This window comes from Syngnathus leptorhynchus, chromosome 11 (assembly GCF_054491065.1).
Source record: "Syngnathus leptorhynchus isolate UIUO chromosome 11, UIUO_Slep, whole genome shotgun sequence".
Classification (NCBI taxonomy): Eukaryota; Metazoa; Chordata; class Actinopteri; order Syngnathiformes; family Syngnathidae; genus Syngnathus; species Syngnathus leptorhynchus.
In genome coordinates, this window is record NC_141205.1 from 9,966,767 (window position 1) to 9,989,523 (window position 22,757).

The 22,757-nt window shown below is 44.2% G+C and overlaps 3 protein-coding genes across 4 annotated transcripts in view; all 3 read left to right on the forward strand.

Moving 5' to 3' along the window:
* The window catches only part of kaznb (kazrin, periplakin interacting protein b), a 48,628-nt gene extending 47,165 nt beyond the window's left edge, over positions 1-1,463 (forward strand). The window contains exon 11 of one of the 2 annotated variants that reach the window (XM_085925096.1): positions 113-1,463. In XM_085925096.1, the coding sequence (XP_085781222.1) occupies positions 113-283 (171 nt within the window). In that variant the 3' untranslated portion in view covers positions 284-1,463. The remainder of the gene's footprint in view (positions 1-112) is intronic. The other variant, XM_085925097.1, reaches the window with a different exon arrangement.
* Positions 1,464-3,092: 1,629 nt separating this feature from the next.
* tmem51b (transmembrane protein 51b) lies at positions 3,093-5,725 on the forward strand. Its single transcript, XM_085924086.1, has 3 exons — positions 3,093-3,324; positions 4,124-4,556; positions 4,654-5,725. Exons 2-3 carry the CDS (start codon positions 4,138-4,140, stop codon positions 5,090-5,092), a joined length of 858 nt encoding a protein of 285 aa, XP_085780212.1. The 5' UTR covers positions 3,093-3,324; positions 4,124-4,137; the 3' UTR covers positions 5,093-5,725.
* Positions 5,726-6,429: 704 nt separating this feature from the next.
* LOC147049446 (ski oncogene-like) overlaps positions 6,430-22,757 on the forward strand; it is a 31,147-nt gene continuing 14,819 nt past the window's right edge. The window contains exon 1 of the mRNA XM_085924474.1: positions 6,430-7,787. Coding sequence (XP_085780600.1) covers positions 6,846-7,787 — 942 coding nt within the window. The 5' untranslated portion in view covers positions 6,430-6,845. The remainder of the gene's footprint in view (positions 7,788-22,757) is intronic.

Genomic DNA, 22,757 nt, shown 5'->3' on the forward strand with positions numbered 1-22,757 from the left:
AAAATACCATATATAGGATCTCTCTTCTTTTTCCATCCTTGTTCCTTCACTCTAAGGTAATGCATATCTAGTATTCTCCAACTAACTGAGGCATTCTCTGTGTGCGCTTTAGTCCATGGAGGACCTGGAGGAGCAGAAGCGTAAGAAAAAGAAGGAGAAGATGACGTTGGGCTCCTTGTCGCGCGTCTTCGCCCGAGGGAAACAGCGCAAGTCCCTGGACCCGGGGCTCTTTGATGGTACAGCCACACCCGACTATTACATCGAGGAGGATGCTGACTGGTGATATTGCGTGTGTGTGTGTGTGCGTGTGTGTATGAGATGAGCTTATTTAGGGGGGAGGTATCCAATTTGAAAAAACAAAAAATGCCTAAAAGAGACTGCTATCCCACCAAATGTATAGTATATTGTATGCTTAAAATTGTATGTATGTAAAATATATATATATTTATAGATGTACATGTATGCATATGTATATATGTGTACTTGCATATAAATATATACATGGGGTTATTATCACGTGTATTTGTAGAAATGATGTATTATCTCGTCTTGATGTTCTACTTTTTTTGTTTGTTTGTTTGTTTGTTTGTTCTTTTTTCAACTGGAGACTTGAAGGACTGCTGTTTATGTGTAAATAGAGCAAATCTGTGTTTTTACCGGGTTTTTTTTCAATTTTTATTTCATCACGCTTGACAAAGCAGCTTTATATCTAACAAAGGCCATTTGGGAGGATGGGCAAAAACAGGCACATGCTTCACTTGGATGTCCCAAAATTGTTATTTATGCACTTGTGTGTTGTCATATCATAACGCAAAGGAGGAATTACTGACCATAAGTCTCATTCTTGGAAAAATGCTGTATTTTCTCAAATATCAGAAGAAACAGTTATAGTTCATGATATTGGTAAATGATCATATTGTTCTGGTATAATAATCCAATTTTGAATAATACAGTTAATAAAAATATACGGTGTTAGTGAATGCTTTTCATAAAGATTGATATTTATTTATGGTGGTAGGAAAAGATCAAATATATCATTTCATAAATACTATTTAATTTCTTTAAATAAAGACCTCTGCTCAGATAAACCGTGATCAATAATTCAGACCACCATTGAATGTAAGCTAAATGAACATCAATATTATTTCACAACTGTTATTATATTATTACATGCAAATCATATTAGAAATGCTAAAATGTATTTAGTATTTTTCCCCTCCATTTTCATTCATCCATTCATTGCTATAGATCATTCATAAAGGTTGTTTGTTTTGCTCATTTTGGTTTGCTATCCTGTTTGTAAAATTCCTTTCATGTCTCTGTTTAATACTTTGTAATTTAGGCAACGTGGAATAAAAGACAAAATCTATGGAAGTATTTTATTTAAAAAAAAAAAAAATAAGTATTTATCTGCTGCAGATAAAGAGGACGTTTTGGACATGAAACCTTATTTTCTAAAATAAAAGAACACATGTTTCATGGAGTAAGTGTATTTTTTTTCTAATGTATTGTTTAACTCTCGCCATTTTAAACCACTCTCAGTAGATATAGTGTATATAAAAAATATCTACACTCCCCTGTTCCATTGACTGGTGTTTGGGATATGAGGTACAATTAGTGCAATTAAAACAAATTAATCAAATTAAAAAGCCTTACTATACTACTGTATTATCATAGACAATGTGGCCCCATCTAGTGGTCGTGGTCAAGACAACACAAATATAGGACGACAGATCCTGTTTCATTTACATAGTTAAAGAACATGAATTACGCTTGAGCCAAAAAGTTATTCAGTATTCATATTTGTCTTTTTTAATTCTCATATTTTGCCTTTATAGGGAACTCGTTGAAAGACTTCAGAATGAAGAAATCTATCAAGAGAATAATAAGTCACTATGGGACTTTCAGAAATAATTCTATATCTCATATATTTGTCATTGTCATATGATACTGCTATTATTACTCATAATTACTGCCATTATTAAGTTAATAATTGCAGTAACAAGTGTGTCCAAACGTTTAAATGCATTGAACACCCTAGAGGTCAAATGAATAAAACGTTTCTCCTGTTTGTTATATCATCAGGATTATATTTACAAATTAAGCAGACATAATACTCCACTTGTAGGCTGTTTTGTGTTAAAACACACTTCAGGTGGGTAAAAGCCAGAAAACAGGTTCGTCCGCCACTTTGAGGGCGTCTCCACGCAATGTTCTTGAGGGAAAGCAAGTTCAAACATGCAAAAAGACACTTAAAGGAATTTGTTTTTCCAGCATGAAGATCGTTTTGCTTTCATTTCCAAGGTATTCTCGAGGGCTCCTCCAACAGGCCCAAGCTGTGAATTACAAAATCTTTACAATCATATGTACTTTGTACTCCCACTAGTCTAAGTGTTCTGTTCTGATTCATATTCTGTTTGTGGAATATGAATAAAGCAGGAAAATCCACCATTTGTATACATTTCAGGGTACAGGTATTTTGACTTGTACTGCCATTTGCTATCCACTGAAATTGACATCACAGTGCTTAAAGGCTCAGCTTGCTAAAGTTATGGCTCAACTGTTTGGTCATGTGATGCAACTACTGCAAGTGCATAAAACATTGTCAAGAAAGTTATTTGACATAACTTCCTCTTTAAGTTCACTGACATACACAGTGCAAACGGTTCTAATTATAGTATTAGCACAAATAAAACCTAATAATAATAGCTCCCGAGTAACTGAGGAAATGATTTGTTTTATTTTTGTGCATATTTTGATTGTATTTTATTTACACTGGTTAACATTTTTTCCCTAAACGTTTTAATCAGAGATGCAAGTAAACCTTTGTAGATTTATTATTCTGAATTTGCCCTAATTTGTCTCGAGAAATTCCAGTTTTCATAATAGTCGTAATAATCATATTAATAGTCTCAATTTTCATAATAGTCCTAATAATATTGTGAGCTTGAACTTGAGCTATATACCATAGTAGCCCAAGCCATATTCAAATGTTTTTAGGAAAAAAAATGTGTATACTTTAGTACATTATTTTCTTTTTTTATTTTGAAGTATATCGGCGCTAGGACCAAGCGGGTCAGTGCACTTACTGAGGCGCGCTCCACCAGCCAGCCAGCCAGGCAGGAAAAGGAAGGAGGTGTCCCTCTAACGAAAGCGGTGGTAGTCTGGACCCAAGTTCTACTCAACTCATTAAAAGTCCAGGAAAATTACACACTTTCGTGGCTTTTGAATAGTTCATCTGTAGTATAGCCGTCTTTATTTTTAACTTGCATTTTTGTTCCTTTCCATGTGTGCGTGAACTAGACGAACACACCTGTGACTCAGGTAAGCCACCCATTAAGGAAGTCTTTGGCTTTGCTCAATTTACCCAGGCCCCAAGAAGCGTGAACTCACTCAGGCGTTAATTTTGTGTCACCATGAAACCTTTTTATACAGAAAGCAAAAGGGGCTTAAAAGTTTCAACTATTGAAAGAAAGTGTATCGTGCGTGGAAGCTGGGCTGAAGGACACTTAAGTTGTGCTTTGCTCACTATTGGGCAGGAACCTGTGGCACTCACAGCAAGAACTGCAGCCCACTATGTGGCAGAGGTTAATGATTGACACTACTTTTGGAATACATAAGAGTTGAGAAGACGCAGTGATCAAAATGGATCACGTATCTCGTGCTATTGCGATATTGACAAGATGTCATTCAGAGTTTTCCTCATGGCTGTGGCACAATTCTGTGAGAGCCAATGCAAAAAAAAAAAATACTTCCAGAAATATTCTTAAAATACAATCATCTAGTTTGCTATATACTGAAATATTAGCAAATAATTAAATACGATAACCTGACCCATTAGAAAAATTAAAGCATGTTAGTTGAAGAAATGTGAAAAATACACAGATACTAAACGAGCATAGACAAATATTTAAAAACACTAATTTTACACAAGTAACTATTACAGAAATATTGGGAAAATGCTGCACTATTTCCCATAGACAGCAGGGGGCGACAGTATCGTGTGTAACCTAAAGGCTATTAGAATTATACTCCTAACACTTGACCTCCAAATAGTCGAATTCCCTGAGTTCCGTTGGTCCGAACCACCTAACCGGTGTCGTAACCTTGATGTGTGTTGCAGCGCACCCTGCAGGGATGTGTTCCAGTCGGGGTCTTTGCAACCGCGGCGAGCAACCCGCCAACCGGTCTTCCCGCTCCGAGAGCTCCGGTTCGGGAGCTCACTATGCTCTGTGCGCCCTGGGAGTGGGCCTGATTGCGCTGGGAGTGGTCATGATCGTTTGGACGGTGATCCCCGTGGACGGCGAGGAGTCGGCCGGCTCTACCAACTCGTCCAGCAATTTCACAGTAGAGAATAACGATGACGACGGCAAAGAAGGCCAGCTCTCCAAGTCGTCCTCGGTCGCCATGGTGCTGGTGGGCGTCGGCCTGGCCTTGCTGCTCCTGTCCATTTGCCTCGGCGTTCGGAGCAAGCGTAGAGCGAATGACAGCGCCGAGCAAACGGAGGCGCCGGGAGCATCAGCCTTCATGGACCATGTGACCGGCGATGGCGAAGAGTGAGTACGACAAAGTGTTTGGAAATTAGAGAAAGCTTTTTTTTTTTTTTTTCATGGAAAGTTGTGGTTTGCTTGATATTCTGTTATCGATCCTCAGGGTGCCAGATCCATCCGCATTCAACGTGCCGACCTACGAGGAGGTAGTCGGCAGCAGCGACTACCCGGTGCGTCAGAGCAACCTCCGCCAGAGCAACACCCACCTGCCGTCCTACGAGGACATTATCGCAGCTGTAGAGAACGAGGGCAGGGACGAGCCCACCGAGGACTCCCCTCTCAATGACACCGTGACACCCCCGCAGCCGACGGAAGCGGCGGCCGCCGAGCCACAGAACGACAGGCAGCCCAGCCTTCCGACGCGCAGCACCAGCCGGGCCAGTCGCCTGTTGCGCCCCCTACGGGTGAGACGGATCAAGTCGGATAAACTCCACCTGAAGGACTTCCGAATCCAAATCCGCACTCCCACGCACAACCCGGTGACCATCGAGCCCATTACGCCGCCACCGCAGTACGATAACAAACCGCCAGAATTGGGTTGAACGCCACCATCTGGATTGATGAGGAACTGTGTTCTGTTACAACCCATCTCTGGTCTTGTGCGAATGACAGCAATACTTCTTTAATTTAAGTCCAATGTGTATTATTTACTTTGAGGACCTAAGTGTGAAGTTTCAAAGGCAAAGAGGGCTTCAAGTTGACTGGCATCACATGAATAAGCTTTTCAGATTGTGGTCTCTCCAAAGAAGATGGACTGAGGTTGAGGAGTTTTTTTGTGTTTTTAAACTCGTCTTAAAGTGGCTCAAGTTGAACATTTTTAAGTTAAATATTGTCTTTCACAACACTGGAACATCAAATAGTAGATCTAAGGTAGGTTTTGCAGTCTTTATAGCATTTTTGTAATATTAAAGTAAATCTTTTGGTTGCATTGTGCTTTTAATTAATCAATTTTAAGCAGTTGTTTCAATGCAACGTTATTGTTGACTCGTCTTTTTTTTTACTGCTCTGGAATCGGCGCTTCTGTTAGGTTGGCCTCATTTTTTTCTTTATTCTCTGGATTGCTGTCTAAGTAGTTGCAATCCAGGTTAAAGAAATAAATTAGAGAGGCTGCAAGTGTTTTTATGTTCAGAAAAATCACTCTTATTGGTCTCATAATAAAATATACCGTATCTGTACTGTCGCACTATTTTTCAAAAACTACTTGCACTGTAGTGTACGTGCATTGTGGCTCAGAGAGCATTTGTTGATTTGTAGCGCCCTCCAGTGGTTATATGAGGGAAACGTCCAGCCCGTATAGGGGCAAGGATAAATACAACATTTCAATAATGTGGATTAATTTAAAGACTCGTTTTAGCATGCAAATAGGGTTGCATCTTTTCAAGATAAACAAATAACAACTGGTTATCTATTCAAAGAAAAAGTTTGGCAGGTAAGTAAAACTCAATTTTATGAAAAGAAAGTATCGAAATAATTTGCCAAATTGAAGACAGTATGAACATCATCAAAGATAACTGGTCATCTTTTTTCAATGTTTCATCCGAAGTATACCGAAAAAAATATTTTTAAATTAAAGGAAATAAAACAAGTTGTATTTTTTTTTTTAAATAGGGATTTCTTTTACATTTAGATTTTAGTGGCGCGAATTTGTGCTCTAAACATTTTGAATCTTTTTTTCCGCCCTTATGCAACATATTTCCCCTCTCAGCTCCACCCCGCGACTCACTTCGGAAGGATTCTTTTTTTTTTTTTCCTTTTCCTTTTTTTTTGTGTGCAGCTGCCATGTAGCAGTGGGAGGCACAGCTGTCTGCGGGAAGAGCCAAAGCCCGGGGAGTCAGTCACATTCCTGGCTGGGATTCAATGACTGAAGCAGACACAAACAAACAGAGTGAGAGAGGGAGGGAGGAGAGAGAGAGAGACGTAGACGCAAGAGAGGGAGGAGAGAGAGCGAGAGAGAGAGAGACATATGAAGCGCACATAGAAGTGCGTAAAACGGCTTTGGAGCGCGTAAGGAACAACACTCGTGATTGTATGCTGAGTTTTCTTTTGCGGATTTTTCCGCCTCTGGAGGTTGTTTATTAGAGGGAGAGAGAGAGGACACGCTTCTGTGGATCTTTTTTTTTTTTTTTCCTGAATGGGCCGCACCGGGAAGGGAAGCTGCTCCTTGTCCGGGGGAAGCTGTCTGACTGGCGGCGTGGAAATGCTCAGCTCAGACGCAGAGTGAACGAGACGCCTCGAAATAAGTAAAGCGATTCTTTCCCCGAGTTTTTCCTTCTTATTTTTTGTCTAAATAAAAAGATGGAGGTGAACAGCTTCCAGCCTCACCCTGGACTTCAGCAAACTCTGAAGCAGTTCCATCTCAGCTCCATGCGCTCCCTCAGCGGACCAGCGGCGTTCTCCGCCCGCTGGCCCCACCAGGAGTCCCTGTTCAAGGACGCTAAAGCCGAGATGATGCTCAGCCTGCCGGCCCACACTCCACCGATAATGTCCGGACCGCTCTTCATCCCGTCAGATCGCTCCACGGAGCGGTGCGAGACGCTCCTGGAGCGCGAACCCATCTCTTGCTTCGTGGTGGGCGGCGAGAAGCGCCTTTGCCTGCCGCAGATTCTCAACAGCGTGCTGCGGGACTTTTCCCTGCAGCAGATCAACTCAGTGTGCGACGATTTGCACATTTACTGTTCCCGTTGCACGGCCGACCAGCTGGAGATCCTCAAGGTGGTGGGCATCCTGCCTTTCTCGGCGCCCTCCTGCGGCCTCATCACGCAGACGGACGCCGAGCGCTTGTGCAACGCGCTCATCTACGGTGGCTCATACCCGCCGCGCCGCGCAGGAGGAGGCAAGGAGCGAGGCGGTGGTGGAGGTGTCAACGGCGTCGGAGGCGGCAACGGCGTCCACTTGGAGCTGGAGTGCACCGAGGGCAGCTTCCGAGTTTACCATGAATGCTTTGGCCGGTGCAAGGGTTTATTTGTGCCGGAGCTCTACTCGGGCCCCGGAGCCGCCTGCGTGCAATGCCTGGATTGCAGGCTGATGTTTCCGCCGCAAAAGTTCGTGGTGCACAGCCACAAGCGACTGGAGAACCGGACCGTGCACTGGGGCTTCGACTCGGCCAACTGGAGGGCCTACGTGCTCCTGGACCCGGACTACAGCGGCAAAGAGGAGAAGGCAAGCCTGGAGCGTCTGCTCAGGGACTTGAAGGGGAAATATGACGTGAGCGGCAAGTTGGCCAGGAAGTCGTGCAGAGTAAGTGGATGATTGATTTGCTTTTGAGGAATGGCTGGTGAACTTGTCAACTTGTGCCCATCATATGACTCGTGCATTGCTTGGGTGCGCGTCATCCGTACTGCGGTGGTTTTCAAACTTTTAAAAAGTCGATATCTAATATCATTCATTGTAAGCCACTGCGCTTAAAATGTTCTGAATGATTCAATCAGAATCCACTCGTCTGTCTATATATGTCCTGCAAGTGATTGACAGCTAGTTCAGGTGACGTTTACATGTTCCCCCCGCTGTGCGTGCATGGTCTTCTTGCATTCCAAAAGACACATGGTACACCTAACATGCAAAATGTAAAGACCCCAGATTATTTTCTATATGGCCCTGTAATTACTTTGCGACCAATTCTGGGTGATTGTTTATGATTCAGTTGTATCCCACTTCTTTTACCACAAAATCAACTTGGGTAGGCTCCAGTTCACAATTGCAACTCTAATCAGGACAAGCGCTATAGAAAATGGAGGGATGGAAGGAAGGTGGGCTTTTTATAACAGTTCCTCTGAGGTTTTATTTTTAGAATTATAGGTGGTGGCGGGACACCCCTGCTCTCATGCAGGTATTTTATTGTGTGAATGTGACAAGCATGTTCTTCCTTTTATCAACTTTTCATTATTCCACATCATTCCACATTTTCACCAACACATTGCACATTTTCCACTCAAATCATTCCACATCAATCAATATCCCTCCATAATTTTCCATGAATCCATTTCCAGCAACTAATGACACTCTATTCCTCCAGAAATTGCATTTTATACTTTTCTTTGAAATTGTGACTAATAACAAAAATAACAAAAGACTCCAAATATAAGAGACAACATTTTCTTGTACGGACACGTGAATATTTTCCTACCATTGTGCACATTTGGGTTTAGAAATGTACCAAATGTACCAAACGCCCCCTCTACATTAAGATAAATGGAGATCTGATGGGGTTTTTTAGGTAGGATGAGGAGGAGGGGGTAGATGAAGGCTATTTTAAGGTGGTGATGGGGTTAAGAGTTTAATGAGGTTTGGGATATGGATATATACATGTGTGTGTGTGTCCTGGTGGGATAAACTGCGCGTGGGTGTCACTGTGATGGCGTCCTGCGTGGGTCATTCTGGACAAAAGAGCATAGAAGACAGGGTGGGTGGTTGCGGGGGGGGGATGCTGGCTGACTTGGCTGCGTGGCTCGGTCACACAGCAGCTGCTGTGTGGGACACTCACAAATGAGTAGACAGCTCTGTGGGCATTGCCATACTCTGAGTGCCAGCCTGGAGATGTGTCATCAGAGGGCAATCGAAGTCATGAAAACTGAGCAAAGTTGCAAAACTGACAAGAAACAATGGAACATGTTAGGAAAAGCCATGGGCAATCTTAGATGTTGCATAACAAGTTTCACCTAAGGCGGGGGCATGACCCCACAACCTTGAGATTAAGATGCTTGTGTTCTTCCAACAGAGCTACTCAGGTAGGTGTTGAAGCACATGTGATCTTTCATGGGCATTGCATGGCAAGCGACTTGGGCACCAGAAGTCCAGAAAGTAAAAAACCCTGCCGCAGTTTAGCTTTACTCGCTTCTGATCAACCGAGTCGGCAGCGCTCATGTAGCTGCCGAAATGAGATCCAACATGTTCCTTCACGATCGGACGGTGACGTTTGTTTACCCCCTGTTTGAATTTGCAGGCTTGATTTTAGTCAATTAGTTAGCTGCTGCTTGCTATTAAGCATCAAATTTAAAATCTGTTAATTCAGCACCAAGCAATTATATATTTATGACATTCTCAACTGTAGTTTTTTTTTTTTTTAGAACAGATTAATGGTATTTCAATGGCGAAAGATGATTTGTGCTTTGCCAATGAATTCATCTTTTATTTGACTGACACAAGTGTCGCCAACCAGATGCTGATGTATCACCGGTATTATTTGTCATCTAGAAAAAAAACAGAAGGCTGTGCAGGCAACCTTTGACAGTGTGTGTGTTTTACACATGACGGAGAGATGGATAGGGGAGGGGGGGGGGGATGTTAGGGCAGTGCATTTTGGCCGCGGTTTACTGTCAGTTGTGTCCCACTTAGCAGACAGGCCACGCTCCTCGGGGAGCCGCACACCAGCACTGCTGCCATACATCAACCTGACAGGCCAAGCTGCTCAAAGGCCAGACGGCGGCTCGCACACCAAGCTTAAGCTGGCCAAACACAAAAAGACTCCACGTTATCGGCCGGCCTCAGACACCCTTGCACGTCATGCGGCTTTATTTATAAGAGACACAACTCGCCTGTCTGCTCTTAAGATTGGGGATTCCAGGGAGTGCCGTCATTCGTTCGTTCGTTCGTTCGTTCATTCATTCATTCATATTATTACTATTTGAGTTGGAAGCAGCAGTGGGAGACCGAATTAATTTAAAAATTAAGGCCCGATGATGTTTTTTCTGCCTAAATGGCAAGCCGTAAAAATTTACTATTAGTCTTCCATGAAGTATTACAAACAAGATGGATTTTATGACTTGGCAGCAAATGGTAGTGTGTGGCAATAATTATAGCTCGACTAGTTTGTTGTCTAAATGTCTGACTTTAAACATCCGAGCAACCCACAATAGAGTGCAATTTGATTGGACCGTTCTGAGCCACATAGAACAAGCTTGTATGTAAATAGTTACAGCTGCATTAATGCCTGACCAACTCAAGTTTGTTGCCTAAATGGGCTGTTGTAAAGATCCATGGGTCAGAAACCACAAGAAAAAAAATAAATAATAATTAAACCACTTTGCTATGTTGTCGCTTCATCTTGACGCAATGGATTTTCGCTAATTGGTAAGAACCAGACTAATTCAGGCCCGATGACTTTCTTTGCTGCTTAAACAGGCTGCTGTAGACATAGTAAGTCTTCCAATTAAACTGAGTGTAATTATGATTGAGAGGTTTGGGGGGCGGGGGGGGGAGGTTCGTCATTGTGTTGATTCCGCATCGCGTCTGACATTTCGCCCGTTGCCGAACGCTCCGGCGAGAGCGACGGCTGCGGGCCGGGCAGGCCTTGAGATGTGTTGTCAAAGGGCCATGACCTTTTGACCTTTACCAAAGACACCGACACAGTCAAGCACTCCACCCCACCCCCACTTTAACCGACCAATCACATCTCATCCACTGGCCAGATGGTTGTGTGATAAAGGATGCAAAAGAGATCCAGTTAACCAGCACCCGACGAGAGAACTTTTTGATTTTTAATTGCCAAACTTTGACATAAGTTTAAAAAATAAAAAAGGTCGCTCCAATGGGTCAACACTGTATGTAACTCATTTGCATTAAAAGCTCTAAAAACTGGAAATTGGATGCGTTCTGGAGCAGTTTTGTGGCCAAAATCATTAACGTTTCCACGGAAGGGCATACGTTAGTCCCTTTTTTTTTTTTTTTTTTAATGACAACTATTAAAGTCATTCAACTGAGGCCAATTTATGCCATTTTTCATCACATTGTTCCTCTCACTGGGAGAAATTAGCCTCAAACATGGCATGAACCAATCAAGCGAGCGTCAAGGGCTTGTGCTTCCACTTAGCCGGCACGATTAAAGTATTACATATGTGAAAATAGCATCTACTACTACTTCCACAACTTCCATGTTTGCCAAGGTTTAACTAACAAAATACAATCCAGTGGAACCAGTTGATGAATTTCATATATTTTTTTTTTAATAACCACATAAAAACGCATTTTTTTATATTCTTTTTTTAAAGAAAAAAACCGATTACTGATTTGCCAGTGTCGATGCTGTCTATAAACATCAGCATGCTACATAAAGAAATGAATAAAAAAACGAAGAGCAAGAATAAACTTGAAACCAAATATTATAAACTCACAGTTGTGCCTTATGTTTTTGCTAGGGTAGGTTTGTTATGTTTTGGCCCTCCAGCACGCTAGCATATAAACAAGCGTACATAATGACAGGATCATCCGTTGGCTGGCAGATTAAAATGAGCTCTCAGGGCCGGCTCATTTCCATTCCCATCTGTCTGCTGACCTCTAGGAAGCCGCAACATGACATCCTTGACGGGCCCGCCTGCCCGCCGTACCCCGAGTGGGCTTATTCTTGTATGTCCCTTAGACTTTGGCTTCCATTGTGGCCTTCGGTCTTTTCTCTCATCTTCATCTGACCCTCCCCTCCCTCTCGCCCACTCTTCCTCTTGTCCTTTGAGCATCCCCCGCCCCCAAGGGAAACCGTCACCTTGTCGCCGCGGTGCATACGGGCCAGCGTTTGGCCGCTGCGTGGACGGCGTGTCAGGAGCTCCCAGGGGTTGTGGCCTCCATTCTCCCAGGGGTGACCCCATGTTAAAAGAGTGTCAGCTGGGGTTCTGTCATGGCTGATGCGGGCTAAAGATCTGCCGCCTCCTTTGTTCCAGGGCCGGCCTTTCACAGGCTGTGAAGTGCAGCCCCTTTTCTCTTTTTGTTACAAGGGTCTTGTCTCTTTTGGGTGCAGCACGGAGGGCTTCGTAACCTCCAGCCTCTTCTCGGGTGGGAAATCCGAGCGTGCTCTCCGTTCTTCATCTTGGTTGTTAATGGAGCTAAGAATGGGGTCTGCATGTCTGATGACCAGATGATGACGACCATAGCCATATCCAAGGATTTGGAGCAGCACAAATTGCAAAACATCAGAAAAATATCAAGTCTCTTGTAAGACAAGATAAAAAAATGTCAAAGTCTCTTGTAAGACAACATCAAACCTTTCCAAGTGACTTGCTGTGCGTGTGCAGTAAGGGAATCAAGTGATTAGCGCTGATCAGTGTCGCCTGCTCCGTCAGCCACAGAACAGATGCCCGTATTGGGTTAGTCATCATCAATTTCTCCCCCGATCACCGCCCGATTTGCAGCCCTGTGATTAAGAATCAATCCCATCTGCTGCAGAGACAGGAAATCTTGGTCTGCATCTGCTGCTGGTTGAGACGCTAAGCCTCTGCAGTCGAGGGGTGCGGTGAGCGGTGAGGCGGCTAGGAGTTGGAACTCCCATAATCCCGCCCGCCTAACTCTTGGAATGCAGGAATGCTGAAGCCTTACACATCCAGACCTGTGCCATCTCTCAGTAACAAGAGACGGGCTTCACATCATCATCAAGCTTGTGGGGGCCTATAAGGATCCCCTATGGAACACGCTAATTAGAGCGTGCATCGGATGTAGCGCAGCAGCTCAGCACGTACAGTGCGAGGAAGATGTTCCAGAGATACTTTATTGAAATACTTTACCCCCGTCTACATTTTAGCCCAAATACAATTGGAAGACATTGGAAAAATTGCAAGACGTATCGAAACTGCATGTAATAATTTTCGTCGAGAATAAAGAAGTGCTGTCTGTCTAACTGTGTTGCTCCATTCCCTGTCTGGAGCCGACATATATAGTTTTGTATTGAGGTTGATGCCGATTTTGATGATTGAATTGAATTCCGATAAGAAAAAAAAATGGGACAATTAGAGGTCAACCTATTTGTGGTCTCGAGCACATCCCGCTGCAGGGATTTCCAAGCCTTGATCAATGAACCAGTAATTTGCCTTATCCTTAATATAATGCTGGAGGTTAAAAACCCCGACAAGAGTAGCTGTGTGCATATGCGTTACATTCAAACCCTGCACCCTCCTAAAGCTCCACCGGTGTTGGACCACATCGGAGCAGAAGCGGGCCCTGCTGGTGCCATATGACAAATCGGCATGCCGCTTCTGCCTCCAATCCGCCCATCGACCACCTCCAAAGCTGAGCTAGCGAGGAGGATTAGCTCACGCGGCTAAAAGCAAACAGACTGCTCTGTGTTGAGACAGCTTTTGGTCCAAATCTTGTTTGTGCCTCGTGTTTTGATGGCTCCCATCACCAGCGGGGTCGCGCTGCACTTCACAACCGGTGCCAAACACTGTGTGTGTGCTTTGTGTCTGTGGCTTTTGTGGCTTTGCATCGCACAACTCCCCTTGTTATTTAAGATAATCATAATTAGTTTGGGGATTACCACGTCCTACAGCGACTATTAAGACCCCCCCCCCCCCTTACCCGAGTTAAGGGGATGTGCATCAAGTAACGTAAAAATAAAACTAAAGCCACTTTTCCACCAGTTGGTCCGGATCAATTTGCTTTTCTGCGGTACCGATTGGAACACTATGAAACCAGACTTCCACTGTCATGCAGTTTCTCTGTGCCTCACCAATATGTATTTTCAATTTTATAGTTGTGACTCCAATATTGAGAATGTTGGAGTAGTTATGCGGATGTCTAAATTTCTGTACAGACAAGGTTCATGAGCAAGAAATTGGCAAAAAAAAAAAATCTAAATTTGACTGATAAGGCTTTGAAACTGAAATGATTGTGCATATAAATTCTGCCTAGCAACAATAAGCCACAACTTTAAATTGGATGCATTGACTACATTTCAGAACAGAATTAATGATCATAACTTTTAAAACTCAAATTGTTTTTGTTTTTTTTAGATTGTGATCATTAAACCGACCAGACAATTTAATGCAAAATTCAAAAACGCAGTGCCTCATAACCAAATCAACACACATAAGAAAATAAAATACTTGTTATTTTTGTCACTGGAAGCTAATTGTTGTATAGCTACATTATAGATGTATGTATTAGCACAATTACACAAAGTAAATTGCGTAAATCCTGTTAGAAGCTGTGCTTCGAGCAGCACGGTGTCTGGAGAAATAGTTTGATGCGCAAACTGCCTGTTTTGTCTATGTGGGTTTGTACGTGTGGGCAGGTGAGCGTTGTCGGACTGAAGTCACGGTGGTTTGCAGTCGGCCGCTAGTGATTGGAGGGCGGCTGTGGTTGCTAAGCAGAGCTGTGCTAAATAAGAACTTGCTGGCACTTGCCGGCTCTGAGGAAAGCGCAGCGGAGCGCACGGTGGCACACATATGTACTCTAACGTACTGTACGTTAGATCCACCTCACACTGCACGGACCTCTCGCAGTTGCGAGACCTTCTGCTGCTCCCCCACGCCGTCTCACGCACTCTTTTCCCTGCGGCACGGCTCTGCGTAAAGCTGGCCTTTCCGTCAACGAGACCGTTCACCTCCTCCATTTGACACGGGGGGGTCGACCCTGGAGGACATGCACGCTGTAGAGCAGACCTGTATGGGCTGGCCTCCAATTTCACCACACTCCCCCCTCTCATTGCTTTCTACGACTACATCTCTACCTCCACTCACACTGGCCTACATACAGAGGACGGATGGATGGACGGATGGAAAGCTGGAAAACATTTACAAGGAACCACACACTTAATTATTAATCCTACCACTTTATATGTGGTTAATTGCAAGTTGTAATGTTCTAACATCAAATAATGTACTTTTGAAGTTGTATTTTAATGCAATAGGCTATTTGAAAATAATTTTTAAATTGTAGCGGGTGAGTCAGATCATTAGCAAGCTGGCTAATTGGTGCCGCAAAAATATTTGGATTTTTTTTTAATTGTCAACAAAAGAGAAATTTGATTCAAAATTGAGATGACTAGCTACTTGGCAATCTTCTGAATGGCCATTGATCGTGCTTTATTTATTATCTATAACACATTTTCCCAATTGTAATAGAATTTATTTTCAAACGGTTGCCGTCATCTACTAATTAGCCCAACTATGTTTTAAGTAGGCACAGAAGATAAGTGCTTACATGTCTGCCTCTCAATTCCGAGGCTCTAATCATGGTTGCGGCCTTCTTGTGTGGACTTTGCATGTTCTCGGCCGCGTTTGCGTGGGTTTCCTCTGGGGCCCTGGCTTCCTCCCACATTCCAAAAACATGCATGTTATGTTCACTGAAGAATCATCCATCCATCTATTTTCAACACCGCTTATCCTGTTCGGGGTCACGGTGGGTGCTGGAGCCTATCCAGGCCAAAGGCAGACTACACCCTGAACTGGTCGCCGTCCAATCACAGAGCACGAACGTCCATATTTTCATCCGTGCCGTTTTATGTGAGATGGAGCCATGCGGCATTGTCAGCAGGTTGCCCGTATCAAATGCATTGGGCACGCTCTGCTGGAGTGACGCTTTGGGTATAAAACTGTCACTCCGGGGATCTGCCATGCTTGCTCTTTATCATAGCATCATGAGGTTACCTGGCTTTTTTCCAGCCTGACTTGCGCTAAGTGGACTTTGCGGCTACTCGTGACAACGGAAATAAATACAAAGTACAACAACTCGAAAATAACTACCAATTGTGTCGTGGAGTTTTGTTGTAAACAGTAGATGGGAAAATGGCAGCAACTTGGTAGTTATAGGATGAGTATGTCACTTTTTTACAATAGCCACCTTGCGTAATTGAAGTAAGCAGAAGTATTGCACTAGTAATAATCCACAGTCAGCAAAATCGGAGTGATCTAGCTTTGCATAATGGAAAGTGAAGGCACAATTATGACGGAGCCATGTTGTCACAGTTCCTCACTGTCATCATCATCATGGGCTTTTTTGAAATATCTGTTGCATAAAAAAAAATGTCAGTGTTTGGATCATGTGTCGTATATAGAATGTATGAATGATTCCAGAGGTGACAAAAGGGCATTGTTGGCAGCATCATCCTCACAAAGATGCCCCCCCCCCCCCCGTCCGTCCCCCCGCGCTTTCCATCTCCCTTCCAGCTGCCGCACTGTACGCCCCGCTGCGACATAATGAGTGGCTCCAAAGAGATTAGCCGCCCCATCGTCAACACCGCTCCCTAATTTCTCCGCCTTTTGTCGCTGTAACCGAAAATCGGGATCAGTGGGAGGAAGTTGCTTTTGTGGCCACAGCAGGTGCGGGACCCTCCCACCCCTCCTAGTCCACCCCCCCCCCTCCCACACCCCCACCCTCCACGAGGTGCTGCTGAGATATTCCAGCAACCTTCTGGAGCTCAACTTGAACCCTCAGTCACCGCTGGAGAAATTCTTCAGGCGAATGGTTTTCTCCCCCTTCTGCAAACACATCTGGTGAACAGCACAAGCACCCCTGTCATCTTTTACAGTGTTGAGGTCATTTCCACCCTATCAGTAAAATGGAAACATATGGTGTGCAGGCTTGGCTCTTAATGGGGTGGGGCTGGCATGAAGCACCTCTGACACACGGCTTCTTACAGGCTGCCAAAAAAGGCGATCGTCAAAAGGCAAGACGCGGAACCGACGCTCCGCATACGTTTTGACTCTTGGGAGAAAGGGCGTGTCGGTAGTTTTAATTAGGATTCTCCTTCCGCAATAAATCGTGTACATTTCCACTAGTCTGCGCCACAGTTCCTCTCACATCACCAACTTGGCGCCATTGTTGTCTTCTGTTGTCGCTATGTTATTGTAAAAGCACACTGGTGACCAAGGAGGCACGGTGGACTAGTGGATAGAAGGTGTGCCTCACTGTTTGCTTATTTTGGGCTTTGAATCTTTGGCCATACATGGCTTCCTTGCTAAAATTGTCCATCAGTGTAAAATTGACCATAACGTTAAAGGTCTGCCACAATTTGACTTTGGCCAAAGATTTCTCTAATCAATGAGATTATTTACCTGTGGCTCATATGTGGCTAAAGGTTTTGACTTTCTGGACCCGGATTTCCATCTTCAGACTCCAGCTCACACTCCTAATGAGGACAAGCCATAAAAATTGAATGGATGGTGGTTTTCATTCTTTTTCGTCCCCCCTCACAAAAAAAAAAAGAAAAAAAGAAGCTTGCGTTAAGATCAAATCTTGCCAGATATCTCGACAATTTATGTCCATTCTCATACTGAACGTCACATTTGGCTTAGTCGGCGTTGTCAAAGATTTCCAGTACTTTGCGTCACTCATCAGAACTCCTTCTGGCTGATTTCTTGACTGCATTATTAGCATCGGCTTTTTCATCCGAATTCATTGTTTTTCTATGCGGGAGCTCGGCGAGCCATTAGAATGCAACGTCCAACTTTTCCGGTCTTGCACATGTACATTCCAACCACTCTGTGGTTTCCATTTGGCGGGAGATAGAAAGAAGGAAGGAGAAGGACGGGAGATGGGGGTCAGAGTGCGTGAGGCATCCTCGAGTCAAAAGGACTCGACTGCGGCGCGGCCCGCTGCGGATATGGCGCGCCTCCGTCCTCATTACCTCTGCGGCAGTTTCGCTCATCCGCCTTTGTTCTCGCTTGTCTTGGCTTGAAACTGGAGAGTATGGAGGGAAGTGCTGAGGCTGCACTTTTGCTCGGCTGCCCACAACTACTTGTGTGCCGCGCGGGAGGAAACATAGCGCAGACAAGCACCCCCTCAGGCCCCCCCACTCCCTCTTGTCTAAATAGTGCCATAAAATCAGTGCTATGGTTTAATTTGTTGTTCTGACGCCGTTTATAATCTAGAAAACCGTCGATGCATAAAAAAAATCGCTGCGTGAGATCTCACTAGTTAAAAACGATTAGATCTCGATACGAGAGATGCAGTACGGGTGATTGAAGGTTTTCCAAATATATTCACGTTCAGAAATTCATTGACAAGTCTGCTTCTTTTTTTTTTTTTTAAATAACAAGGCGAAGATCTGTCCTTTTAACCCCGTTCCCACCCAACTCCGCGTTGGACCTTGGCCTCGGTCCGAACCCGCCGGCAAAGGCCACGACTCCTACACAAGTGACAAGCGAGTGAAAATATTTGAGTCCGGTTTGCTCAGCGCCGGCTGGTCAGAGCGAGAAAGTTGAAGAGAGGAGACGATTTGTTCGCTTTTTTTCTCGGCGCTCTTGAGAATGTTTGCGTAAGGTGAAGTAGGAAAAACGCAGGAGCCGCGAGCCAGACGGCGGCGGCGCGGTCCGAGCTTGGACGGGAATGCAGACGGCTCTTGTTTGTTTGGGGAGAAATTGTAGACTCTGCCAAAGTCCCGCGCTCACGCCCAAGTCAGGCAAATAAAACCTATTCACACAGAAGGAGGAGGGAAGTGGGGGTGTACCTGGGTGGAGGCGCTACATCTGGACAGCGCCGCCTGGTCGCCGAGGTGCGCCTTCGATTGTTTGTATGTTGTTTCCAGCCTTTTCATAAATAACTCCACTAAGGTCAACTGGTTTTACTAGACTAGAGAGAGGCAAGTCCAGAGGCAAGAAGGCCTCCCTGCCATCTGGCAGCCATAAAAATGGGGGAGCGAGAGGTTGTTTTTTTTTTTTTTTTTTTTACAGGCGGTTTATGGGATGGCAGGGTGAGGAGAGCCAGAGTGGATGGTGGACTCTGGTTGCCCCCGGGCTGCAAAGCTTCCTCTGCAATCTGAATGACAGGTCAGAAGTTCATTGCCTCTACGCCTACATCACCCCTCCTGCCGGCATCTGCCTTGTAAGGTGAAGGAAGGGACGGCGAGGTCAAAGTTCCCAGAGCAAGGAATAAGAATTCTTCTTGGAATAAGAATGGCTGTGAGGCTCTCGAGAGAAAACGTACATCCAAGTGCATTGAGGTTCATTATGGGTCTGTGGGTCATGCATACATTTGTTTTTCTAAGCCATTGTATCCTGTTCAAGGTCGTTGCAGAGACTGCAGTCACTCCGACAACTTTGCGTTCCCAACCATTTCTAGTAATTTGGTTTTACTCAGGCATGTTAGTCAACCCATTTTCTACCCATTCTCCTCAAAAACTGGAGTGTGTGCTTATGTTTGTGAATTATATTCCATGGACTGTACCGTGTTTTCTGAGGGTTGCTACAAAAGAATAATGGCGCTCCAAATAATTTCAATGGGTCTTTTTTTATTTATTTATTTATTTATTGTTTTATTTATTGTTTTATTTATTTATTTATTGTTTTATTGTTTTATTTGTATTTGCGGTTGAACACAGGGAAAACCAAACCCAAATTTCACACAAATTTGTTAGGGATGTGCATAGACCAATGAAGAACACAACATTTTGGCGAGGGTACACATTAGAGTTTTGTTCCACCATGACTCACTATGACATCAATTGAACGTCATTATGATGTTTGTTTCCCCCGGACAAGTTTTTGCCGAAAAGCCTCGATGACGACGTATCGTACCATGAAAAGCAATAAAAAAAAAAAAACTAGTGCAATCGGGGACTTTCCAATGTAACAATGCCCCTTGGCCTCAGCTGAATTTTTTTCAATCTTTTTTTTTTTTTCCTTGTATAAAACCAAAGCTTGTGAACATTTGTGGAAATATGTCGAAGATTCAACTTTTCTGTTTCTCGTGTAATGCCGCTCTAACGACGAGCGGTGCAGATGGTGCTGAATTATGTGACTACGTAAACAGTGACGATGATTCAATGGCTTGGTGTTATTTGGCTATGCGTCACGCTCTTCAAAGCAACCCGGCACACCACAGGCTCGCGAACACTCATTTGTTTTTTGTTTTTTTTGTATCACAAGCCCTCACATCCAGCCTGATTAGTCAGGTGGCTTCATGTTTGCACCAAAGTGGCATTAGAAGGAAGCCAAAAAAAAAAAAAAAAAAAGCCAGACTTTGAAGGACCCATCTTCATCTCCACTGCTTGAGAGTCTTGCTCATCTCCTGCTGGAATAGTTCTCATCCGGGTTTGAAGAGGCTGACGGAGTGCTTGTGAAACTGGATGTGAGTGGGTTTCTAGGTTTTCCACAATGAGGTCCGCTTTGCTGACTCTGGCAGGGATACCTCCCGGAGAGATTTCATCTTTTGTTCTGTTGTTAGGCCCTTTGCGACGACGTGGATTCGTGAAGGTTCTGGAGCCGTGTCAATCATTCTAACCTTATTACTTGTACGGCAAACATATGGTCGCTGCCGTGTACCTCCCAAACTGTTATTTTTCCTAGCAAAGAGACTCATTTGAAAACATTATCCTTGGCCTCAAAATTGCTCCGCTGTGTGCGTCAGAGTGGAGTTCACACAAATTAAAGCCACAGCAAGAAATATAGAGCAGATTCCGATTGCAGACAATCACAGAACTTGTCTTTCGAATCGTTATTTTTGCCTCAGGAAGTCATGTAAATTTTAGAGTCACACGGCCTGCATCAAAAACATTAACTGTACGGTTAAGGCGAGGAGCCGTTTCGACTGGGCAGGAATCAAGTCGCTCGTGTTCACGCCCACAACAACGCAAACGCCCATTTGTCAACCTTATTACCAGAAGACTTCAGTTTTTGAAATTTGAATTTCTTTAAGTGTGCCAAACTGCAATTTTTCAGGCCATTTCTATTCGTCACACTTTAACAAACAAAACGACACAAGTGGCGACCTGACTGGTCCACCTTATTGCCAGCCAGTGAACCATCAACGTGATTTAGAAGGCTTTGGTGAAATTACCAAATGTTCTTGAACTATGCCAAGGTGTACATTTTACACCCACAAATTCATCTTGGGGGTTTCATTTGACTGTCACCAAATTTGATTTGTGGCAAAACAGAATTGTACAATTGTAAAAAAGTTTTGCGATGATTAATCTTGCTCTAATTTATTTTGATAGTTCAGAGACCAAAGAATTATTTCAGCTAGCAATGATGCGGCCGTGACTAAAATGGCGACCACTCCCTTCACTTTTACAAGGTCTTTCAAATTCCACTCTCGATTTTTTAGAACACCCACATTGACGTTAAAAGGGCGACCTCAGGTATTGATTTATGAGTCAAAGGAGAGAACGGGGACATCGCTTCGGGCTTTAAAGCATTAATGAGTAATAAAAAGTTGGTGTTTGTGGTATGAATGAGTCACATAAGCGTTGTCCTTTGGCCGCCGGTGCTAGTTTGGGCTTTGCGAGACCCTCGGCAGCTCATGTGTGGGGAGAAGAAAAAATGCTGACAGCAGAAAAATGAGAGCGTGTTTGGCAGGCACGCCCTTGTAGATTTCTGTGTCATTCAACTCTGTTTAATTTTTAATGTTTCCTCAGCGTGCCATGGGGCGCTCATCAAATTCATAGAGGGGTGCAAAAGTAGGTCCGGTAATTACGTAAGGTGTACATTATAAAATGAACATTTCTGTAGGCTTAAAAAGCAGGATCAAAATGGACTGCTAACATGGAACCTGCAATACTGTGGCCCACAAATTGCAAAAATCTGTGTTTGATTTACACCAATTATAAATGCATTGGGGAAAAAAAAAGTATTATTTTCTAAACCCCCAAATTTAAGTACAGATTTACAGCCAATAAATGATTTCCAAGAAAAACTGAATTAGCTGCCTAAAAATAGGTGCCAAAGAGTCAATTGAGTTCCAAGCTTGCTCACTAAACAAATTGAATTTTTAAGTCACGTTTTCATCCCTTTTCACTCACGCGGGATTTTTTTTTTGCCAGCTTTTTACACATGGGGAGCAAGGGTTTGGCTTCATGGGTTGTTGCGAATTAACCCAGCAGGAGTTGTCGCCAGCCTATAACGGACGTCTCAATGTCGCGTGCACAATGTGACCTACAGCCGGGGAGCATGTGCACATATGTGCTACATTCTTATGCTGGGGATTTAAGGGAATTAAAGCAGACCTCCTCCGTGGCAAAGACCACCGCTCGCACTTGACATTGTTACGTCTTTGAAAAGAAACGCATCGAAAGGTGCCAACGTCCACTGAGTGACTCTCAACCTGTTTATTCGCTTACATTTGGAGAAAATGAGGTGACGTTTGAAAAAAGGGGGGAAAAAAAAAAAAGGGCCCTTCCTCTGAGAGGGCCTCGCCGGTGCTTCGTGGTTCCTTCCACTGCATTGAATCAGAGCATAAAAATGTGGGCCTGTGTCTCTTTAAAAGCCTGTCTGCAAAATGCATCAGTCCTGTGGAGCAGACACAGGCCAGGGCGGGGGAGGAAGGGGGAGATGGGGGGGGGGGGGGGGATTACGGAGTTGGGAGGAGTGTTGGGGCTGAGCGGAGGGAGGGAGGCGGGCAGGAGGGAACAGCCGCAGTCTGGGCTTCCAGCCTCCTGGCTAGACTGCTGAAAGTTATTATTGAGTTCCTGTGTAGGGCCTCCCCTCCCTGTGGCATACTCCTCTGCTACGAGGAAGAAAGTGAGGGAAAAGCCTCGGCCTGCTATGCGGCCATCTTGCAGGGGGCGGCGAA